The sequence below is a fragment of the Haliotis rufescens genome, unplaced genomic scaffold (genome assembly GCF_023055435.1).
Source record: "Haliotis rufescens isolate VD_foot unplaced genomic scaffold, xgHalRufe1.0.p SCAF_33, whole genome shotgun sequence".
Lineage (NCBI taxonomy): Eukaryota > Metazoa > Mollusca > Gastropoda > Lepetellida > Haliotidae > Haliotis > Haliotis rufescens.
Window position 1 is genome coordinate 1888111 of NW_025964035.1, and position 9762 is coordinate 1897872.

Sequence of the window (9762 nt, forward strand, 5' to 3'; positions counted from 1 at the left end):
ATAGATCTTCAGCAACCCATGCTTGCCGTAAAAGGCGACTATGATTGTCGTAAAAGGCGACTAACGGGATCGGGTGATCAGGCTCGCTGACTTGGTTGATACACGTCATCGGTCCCAATTGCGTTGATCGATGCTCATGATATAGATCACTGGATTGTCTGGTCCAGACTCGATTATTTACAGACCGCCGTCATATAGCTGGAATATTGCTGAGTGCGGCGTTAAACAACAAACCAACCAACCAACCAATATTTTTGGTTCAGATGGGTAAACTTGTTGAAGGGAATTGGCTAATTGACTATTTTTAAACTCTTATCAGATCACCAATATACCTAAAGCAAAAGTTAAACTTCTTGGTCAAAATCTCGTGCAGAAATTCTGAAGTATATTCCTAAACAAACAGATCAGAAACACTCTTCAAAACTGTAATATTCTCACGCTTTGGGAATGATTTGTAGCACTTGAACTAGCCCTAGGCTGTTGCTGCCTCCGACGAATAAATAATGGAGAACGACATTCTGTGTTCCATCTTGTATTTATTGCCATACATACACGGGTGGTACATCTGGTAAAACAGGGGGTCCCGTCGGCTAGGTCGCCAAGGGAGATTACTCTAATATGTTATACACCATCACAGCCGCTAGTGGCATAATGCAGTATGATAACAGTACATCCCTTTTCTTATAAAAAAAAGTTGGACACATTAGCAGTAAGTGAACTACAGAGCACAGAAAACGACTACAAAGAGTAGACACTTGATATTGATTATATTCAATTACTTCAATGATGCTTAACACTTCAAACTTGAATTACAACTAATAAATCAAAGGTTGTCAATTCTTGACTGTAAATTCTAACTTATATTGTGAAGTGGCCTACATAGCCTATCAGAATGACACTGATACAAACTTACTGTGGTTGACTGTTGTATAGTCTTACAATCATCTTGAGCTAAAACTGGTAAAAACTACACTGAGGCAATAACCTTGGGTTTGACAACCCGACCCGAACGAGTGATATATTGATTATTGGCATTGTCAATAACTTTCTGGGGACTGTGTGTTCGTGATGGGATCGGTGATGTTACAGGGTCATCAGATGGTTTGACCTCAGCTGTATCACGAGTACAGGTAACGGCTCTGTCAGTCTGTGGAACACGTGGTAACTCACTACTTGTGACATCAATGTTCATTTCAGGTATGTCATGCTTTTCACGTGTCTTTAGTAGGTGACGTCGGTTGCGACGATATTCCGCTCCATCGCCAGTGCGAACAGTGTAAGACCTGGAATTGTGCTGCTTTGTGACTACTGCAGGTGTCCACAAGTTATTGTGTTGTCGTACACGAATTGCTTCTCCTGTTTTAAGGGGCAACAGGGGCTTGGCAGCAGTATCGTAGTAGTGCTTTTGTTTCCTCCGACTTGCTTGTAGTACTTTCTGGTACTGAGAATGATCAACAGATCCAGGCAAAAGTTGATGTTGGGTACAAGGTAATGTGGATCGTAATCGTCGACCCATGAGTAGCTGAGAGGGTGATAGATTTGCCTCCATTGGGGTAGTACGGTACTCTAGAATACCAATGTGTGGATCTCTGCCATCTGTCTTCGCCTTGGAAAAAATGCGCTTGATTGTTTGGACAGTTTTCTCGGCAAGACCATTTGACTGTGGGTAACGAGGGCTTGATGTCTCATGCACAAAGTCCCATTTTTCTGCAAACTGAGCAAAGTCTTGTGAGGAGTACTGGGGGCCATTGTCAGATATCACCTTATCCGGTATCCCATGTCTCGCAAATACATCTTTGAGAGCATTGATAACAGTGGTGCTTTTGGTGCTGGGTAATTTGCAAACTTCAAAGTACCTGCTATAATAGTCGACAACGACCACAAAATCATGGGTGTCCCATAAGAAGAGATCTGTGGCCACGGTCTGCCAAGGACGACTGGGAATGTCATGTGATATGAGGGGTTCCTTGGGGTTAGAGTTTCTTCTCTCTAGGCACACAGAACAGTTGAGTACAAGACTTGTGATATCATTCGACATTTTGGGCCAAAACAAAATGTCACGAGCACGTCGGAGACACTTTTCAACTCCCATGTGTCCAGTGTGAATTTTGTCAAGCATACTTGTCCTCAGGGACTTGGGTATGACAATTTTCTGGCCCTTGAATATGATGCCATCCATGAAGGCAAGTTGGTCCCTGAAGTTCCAGAATTCAAGTATTGTCCCTGGGCATAGCTTCCTATGTTCAGGCCAACCATCTATGATAGTTTGTTGGAGCAAGGAGAACTGAGGGTCAGCTTCTGTGGCTCGTCTAATATCCTCCATCCTCTTCTCACTGACAGGAACATTTGATACTATCATATGGACATGCGCGTCCATACCTTCTGAAAGGTGCGGGTAGGTATCAGGCACTGACTTGCGTGAAAGTGTATCAGCTACTACTATTTCCTTCCCAGGTCTGTGTTCAACTGTGAGGTCATACTTTTGTAGCTGCAACATCATACGCTGTAACCGAGCAGGGGCGACAGCAAGAGGCTTCTTCATGATAGAGATGAGAGGTTTATGATCGGACTCGACTTTCACATGCCGACCATAAACATACTGGTGGAAACGCTTACAGCCGAACAGGATAGCAAACATTTCCTTTTCGATCTGTGCATAATTGACCTCCGTGGTGGTCAAAGACTTAGATGCATAAGTGACAGGCTTCCCATCCTGTAAGAGAGCGGCACCAAGACCATACTTGGATGCATCAACTTGGAGTGTTAGATCCTTGTCTGGGTCGTAGTAGGCAAGAACTTGCCCAGGTGTCTGTGTGATGATATCCTTGATTCTCTGAAACGCTGTGGACTGAGGATGATCCCACACAAACTCAACGTCTTTGGGAAGGAGCTGTCGCAGAGGGCTGGTGATCTGGGACAGATTAGGAGCAAACTTGGCTAAATAATTAACCGTTCCAAGAATTGTTTCCAATTCAGAGCGGTCACGTGGTGGATTCATTGAGCATATAGCAGAGACCTTAGCTGGGTCCGGTCTGAGGCCTTCAGCACTCAAGATGTGTCCAAAGTATTGGATCTCTGTGACACCAACTTCAAGCTTCTCTTCGTTAAGCTTAATACCTTTGTCACGGGAGCGGGAAAGCATGTTCCGCAGGTTGTGATCATGCTCCTCGGGAGTACTTCCATACACCAGAACGTCATCAACTATGGCTGCAACGCCATCTAGTCCCTCATAGCACTCGTCAATCCTTCGCTGAAATTCATCTTGTGCTGAACGTATCCCAAAGGGTAGTCTAAGAAATCTGTAACGTCCATACGGGGTGTTGAACGTTGTAAGAAATGAAGATTCCTCAGCCAGTCTGATGGCCCAATATCCAGATCGAGCATCGAGTTTAGTGAAATAACGAGCCTTAGAGAGGCTTGGAAGGATGTCTTCAAGTGTTTTCATTGGGTAGTGTGGACGCTGTATAGCACGATTCAGGTCCAATGGATCCAAGCATATGCGCAGTTTCTTTGAGTGTGGCTTTTCAACGATTACTAAAGAGTTGACCCATTCAGTTGGTTCATCAACCTTTGTGATGATGTTTGACTTTTCCATCCGATCAAGTTCGTGTTTGAGTCTTTCACGAAGTGCGACTGGAACTTTTCGTGGTGGGTGAACTACAGGGATAGCACTCGGATCGATGTGTATCGTACATTTACCTGGAAAGAGCCCAATGCCCTCAAACACATCGGCATATTCTGCAAGAATGGTGCTCTTCTTAAGAGGTTTTCCAGATTTCTCACTCGATCCACAAGTATCAACCGCACAGGTAAGTTGGATAAGCTCCAATTCAAGGCATGTTTTGAGACTGAGTACAGGGTTTGATTCCGTCTCTACAACGTAATACTCAGCTGTGAATTCACGATCATCAATCTGACAAGGTAAGCTACATGTACCGTGAGTTTGAAGATGTGTACCGCCATACGCCATCAACTGTTTGGGCGGTTTACTGAGTACAGTTGTAGTGCCAATTTTGGGGAATAATCCAGCTGGTATGATATTTACCTGAGACCCTGTATCTAATTTGAATTCCACTGGTATGCCCTTAATTCCTACCTTCACAGTAACAAAAGCCTGGTTAGTATCCTCAGTTTTGGAGTGGACACTGTCAACATCAGTAGATGTATCCACGCTATCAATTAAGTCTATGAGAAAGTCTGAGTCCCCTGAATCAAAGCGTTCATCTGTCACAACCTCATTGACTTTCACTGAGCGACACACAATCTTGAAATGATTCCACTTTCCACAATTGTCACATTTTCTACCTTTGGCAGGACACGGTTCACGCTTAGAATGTGATCTACCACAGTTTCTACACTGACTATGTGTTTTGTCATCACTGTTTGATGATCTTCTAATTGGTGTGTTGTGGGGTTTTACAGGTTGTGATTTCTGTCGGGAGTAATGATACTTTTTGTGTCGATGGGAATTATCACTGGCTGAAACTGTATGTACCTCAGGGTTGGCCATTGTTTTCAACTGTTCCTGAGAGTATTCCAAACTTTGTCCCATTTGAATTGCTTTCTCGAGTGTCAATTTCTCCCCTTCATTTATCAATTTTGCACGAAGTTTAGTAGATGATGTGCCGAACACTATGCGGTCCCTCACCATTTCATCAGATGTATTAAATGCACAATCTGTAGCTAGCAGCTTTAATCTAGTCACAAACTGATCAAAGTGAGATGACCCCTGAACTTCGTTATTGAATTTGTACCTTGCGAAAACAGGATTCAACTTTGGCTGGACGTATGCTGCGTAGCGAGTGTAGTAAGTTTGAAGTAACTTTTTGTCATCATCAGAAATGCCTGTCCATGTATTGTAAACATCTCTACCTTTTTCTCCCACCCAAAGTAGGAGGTATGAGCACTTCGATTCTTCCGACTTTTCCACCAACGGTCCGTCGAATATCAGTTGCACGTGCTGTTTAAAACGCCGCCACGCATCAGGCAGGTTTGATGCTTCCCAGTCCATAGATCGGGTGGGGATTCCGGAAAGATCCATGACTCTGACACCATGTAATATTCTCACGCTTTGGGAATGATTTGTAGCACTTGAACTAGCCCTAGGCTGTTGCTGCCTCCGACGAATAAATAATGGAGAACGACATTCTGTGTTCCATCTTGTATTTATTGCCATACATACACGGGTGGTACATCTGGTAAAACAGGGGGTCCCGACGGCTAGGTCGCCAAGGGAGATTACGCTAATATGTTATACACCATCACAGCCGCTAGTGGCATAATGCAGTATGATAACAGTACAAAAACAAAGAAACGCAAGGTAGCATGTAGTTCATTGAACCTGACTACACAAACAATCCGGTATATAAACTGGATATATGTTATTGGAAAATGTTGGTGGCCTGATATTCGACAAACGGTGCGTCAAAACGCAACCATTGTCGATTTGCAATGTGTTAAACGGCATGTGTACCGCCATACGCCATCAACTGTTTGGGCGGTTTACTGAGTACAGTTGTAGTGCCAATTTTGGGGAATAATCCAGCTGGTATGATATTTACCTGAGACCCTGTATCTAATTTGAATTCCACTGGTATGCCCTTAATTCCTACCTTCACAGTAACAAAAGCCTGGTTAGTATCCTCAGTTTTGGAGTGGACACTGTCAACATCAGTAGATGTATCCACGCTATCAATTAAGTCTATGAGAAAGTCTGAGTCCCCTGAATCAAAGCGTTCATCTGTCACAACCTCATTGACTTTCACTGAGCGACACACAATCTTGAAATGATTCCACTTTCCACAATTGTCACATTTTCTACCTTTGGCAGGACACGGTTCACGCTTAGAATGTGATCTACCACAGTTTCTACACTGACTATGTGTTTTGTCATCACTGTTTGATGATCTTCTATTTGGTGTGTTGTGGGGTTTTACAGGTTGTGATTTCTGTCGGGAGTAATGATACTTTTTGTGTCGATGGGAATTATCACTGGCTGAAACTGTATGTACCTCAGGGTTGGCCATTGTTTTCAACTGTTCCTGAGAGTATTCCAAACTTTGTCCCATTTGAATTGCTTTCTCGAGTGTCAATTTCTCCCCTTCATTTATCAATTTTGCACGAAGTTTAGTAGATGATGTGCCGAACACTATGCGGTCCCTCACCATTTCATCAGATGTATTAAATGCACAATCTGTAGCTAGCAGCTTTAATCTAGTCACAAACTGATCAAAGTGAGATGACCCCTGAACTTCGTTATTGAATTTGTACCTTGCGAAAACAGGATTCAACTTTGGCTGGACGTATGCTGCGTAGCGAGTGTAGTAAGTTTGAAGTAACTTTTTGTCATCATCAGAAATGCCTGTCCATGTATTGTAAACATCTCTACCTTTTTCTCCCACCCAAAGTAGGAGGTATGAGCACTTCGATTCTTCCGACTTTTCCACCAACGGTCCGTCGAATATCAGTTGCACGTGCTGTTTAAAACGCCGCCACGCATCAGGCAGGTTTGATGCTTCCCAGTCCATAGATCGGGTGGGGATTCCGGAAAGATCCATGACTCTGACACCATGTAATATTCTCACGCTTTGGGAATGATTTGTAGCACTTGAACTAGCCCTAGGCTGTTGCTGCCTCCGACGAATAAATAATGGAGAACGACATTCTGTGTTCCATCTTGTATTTATTGCCATACATACACGGGTGGTACATCTGGTAAAACAGGGGGTCCCGACGGCTAGGTCGCCAAGGGAGATTACTCTAATATGTTATACACCATCACAGCCGCTAGTGGCATAATGCAGTATGATAACAGTACAAAAACAAAGAAACGCAAGGTAGCATGTAGTTCATTGAACCTGACTACACAAACAATCCGGTATATAAACTGGATATATGTTATTGGAAAATGTTGGTGGCCTGATATTCGACAAACGGTGCGTCAAAACGCAACCATTGTCGATTTGCAATGTGTTAAACGGCATGTGTACCGCCATACGCCATCAACTGTTTGGGCGGTTTACTGAGTACAGTTGTAGTGCCAATTTTGGGGAATAATCCAGCTGGTATGATATTTACCTGAGACCCTGTATCTAATTTGAATTCCACTGGTATGCCCTTAATTCCTACCTTCACAGTAACAAAAGCCTGGTTAGTATCCTCAGTTTTGGAGTGAACACTGTCAACATCAGTAGATGTATCCACGCTATCAATTAAGTCTATGAGAAAGTCTGAGTCCCCTGAATCAAAGCGTTCATCTGTCACAACCTCATTGACTTTCACTGAGCGACACACAATCTTGAAATGATTCCACTTTCCACAATTGTCACATTTTCTACCTTTGGCAGGACACGGTTCACGCTTAGAATGTGATCTACCACAGTTTCTACACTGACTATGTGTTTTGTCATCACTGTTTGATGATCTTCTATTTGGTGTGTTGTGGGGTTTTACAGGTTGTGATTTCTGTCGGGAGTAATGATACTTTTTGTGTCGATGGGAATTATCACTGGCTGAAACTGTATGTACCTCAGGGTTGGCCATTGTTTTCAACTGTTCCTGAGAGTATTCCAAACTTTGTCCCATTTGAATTGCTTTCTCGAGTGTCAATTTCTCCCCTTCATTTATCAATTTTGCACGAAGTTTAGTAGATGATGTGCCGAACACTATGCGGTCCCTCACCATTTCATCAGATGTATTAAATGCACAATCTGTAGCTAGCAGCTTTAATCTAGTCACAAACTGATCAAAGTGAGATGACCCCTGAACTTCGTTATTGAATTTGTACCTTGCGAAAACAGGATTCAACTTTGGCTGGACGTATGCTGCGTAGCGAGTGTAGTAAGTTTGAAGTAACTTTTTGTCATCATCAGAAATGCCTGTCCATGTATTGTAAACATCTCTACCTTTTTCTCCCACCCAAAGTAGGAGGTATGAGCACTTCGATTCTTCCGACTTTTCCACCAACGGTCCGTCGAATATCAGTTGCACGTGCTGTTTAAAACGCCGCCACGCATCAGGCAGGTTTGATGCTTCCCAGTCCATAGATCGGGTGGGGATTCCGGAAAGATCCATGACTCTGACACCATGTAATATTCTCACGCTTTGGGAATGATTTGTAGCACTTGAACTAGCCCTAGGCTGTTGCTGCCTCCGACGAATAAATAATGGAGAACGACATTCTGTGTTCCATCTTGTATTTATTGCCATACATACACGGGTGGTACATCTGGTAAAACAGGGGGTCCCGACGGCTAGGTCGCCAAGGGAGATTACTCTAATATGTTATACACCATCACAGCCGCTAGTGGCATAATGCAGTATGATAACAGTACAAAAACAAAGAAAAGCAAGGTAGCATGTAGTTCATTGAACCTGACTACACAAACAATCCGGTATATAAACTGGATATATGTTATTGGAAAATGTTGGTGGCCTGATATTCGACAAACGGTGCGTCAAAACGCAACCATTGTCGATTTGCAATGTGTTAAACGGCATGTTTTCACACTTGTTCAAAAATGTCGTGGAGAAAAACAGTAAAGCAAAATGCACGTGGGAGTTATTGTATTCGTAACTCGTGGTAGTGACTATAAAAAGGCAAGCATATGCCAATAATTTGGCATTCGATTGTCAACATTTTTCAAGTTCGAAAACTTGGACGTATCCAACGAGGTGAATCTCAGTCTTCTGTTGAACGCCCCTTCAACGTTCACCACAGCACCATTTGCCGCCATTGGGACCGATACACAGAGTTCAAATCCACTGCAGACCGTCCAAGAACTGACCGATCAAGAGTTACCACCCCTGCACAGGTTCGCTACATTCGACTGTCATCGCAATGCCACAGATCCGGAGACTGCAGGACGCATCCCTGGTTTGAGGAGGGTATCGGACCAGACTGTCAGGAACCATCTTCGCGAGGCTGGAGTCCGACCCGTTATCGTCCCTGTTTTGCAACAGATCCATCGACAGCGACGCTTGCGTTGGTGCCATACCTTACAGCCTTTGAATTTGAGAAACTGGAGACGAGTGTGGTTTAGCGATGAATCACAATTTCTTCTTCACCGGCGACATGGAAGACAACGTGTTTATCGTCATCTAAATGAGCGTTTTCCCCACATTGTGTACGTTAACTCGACAAATTCGGTGGCGGTAGTGTCATGGTGTGTGTGTGTGTGTGGGGGGGGGGGGGGGGGGGGGGGCATATCCCCACCACGAGATCTGACTTGGTTGTGGTTCAGGGAAATTTGACAGCTACATGGATCAAATTCTTCAACCTCACCTTTGTCCAATCATGTGCCACGATAGACTACCTTAATAATGATCTCCAGATCTCAACACAATCGACCCCCTCTGGGATGAACTCGATCGACGTGTACGTCAACACCAGAACACACCGCAGACACTACCACAACTGGCCAACGCGTTACAAGCAGCAGAATGGCGCAGAATCCAAGGGGACAGAATTCGTACACTTATCTAGTCAGTGCCGAGGAGATGCAGAGCCGTGATTGCTGCCCGGGGCGGTCACACGAGATACTGAGTTCAGCGCTACCTTGTGGCCCCATGTGACATGACAATGAACTGTTTTCAACGCCAACACAACGACAACCCGTGACTGTCTAGCCCCAAAATTTCATATTTGTATCTGTGATATTAAAATGAATATATCGACGTTATTAGGTACCATAGATTTACTAAAAATCTGTTGTGAGTGAGTGAGTGAGTTAAATTTTAAGTCACATCGGCAATATTTCAGCC

At 43.8% G+C, this 9762-nt stretch overlaps 1 protein-coding gene across 1 annotated transcript in view; it reads right to left on the reverse strand.

Moving 5' to 3' along the window:
- LOC124115442 (uncharacterized protein K02A2.6-like) overlaps positions 1 to 7683 on the reverse strand; it is a 46579-nt gene extending 38896 nt beyond the window's left edge. The window contains exons 1-5 of the mRNA XM_048380774.1: positions 7528 to 7683; positions 7129 to 7296; positions 5613 to 5780; positions 4097 to 4264; positions 1566 to 3913 (exon numbers count right to left, since the gene is read on the reverse strand). Coding sequence (XP_048236731.1) covers positions 1566 to 3913; positions 4097 to 4264; positions 5613 to 5780; positions 7129 to 7296; positions 7528 to 7683 — 3008 coding nt within the window. The remainder of the gene's footprint in view (positions 1 to 1565; positions 3914 to 4096; positions 4265 to 5612; positions 5781 to 7128; positions 7297 to 7527) is intronic.
- Between the last annotated feature and the right edge of the window lie 2079 nt (positions 7684 to 9762).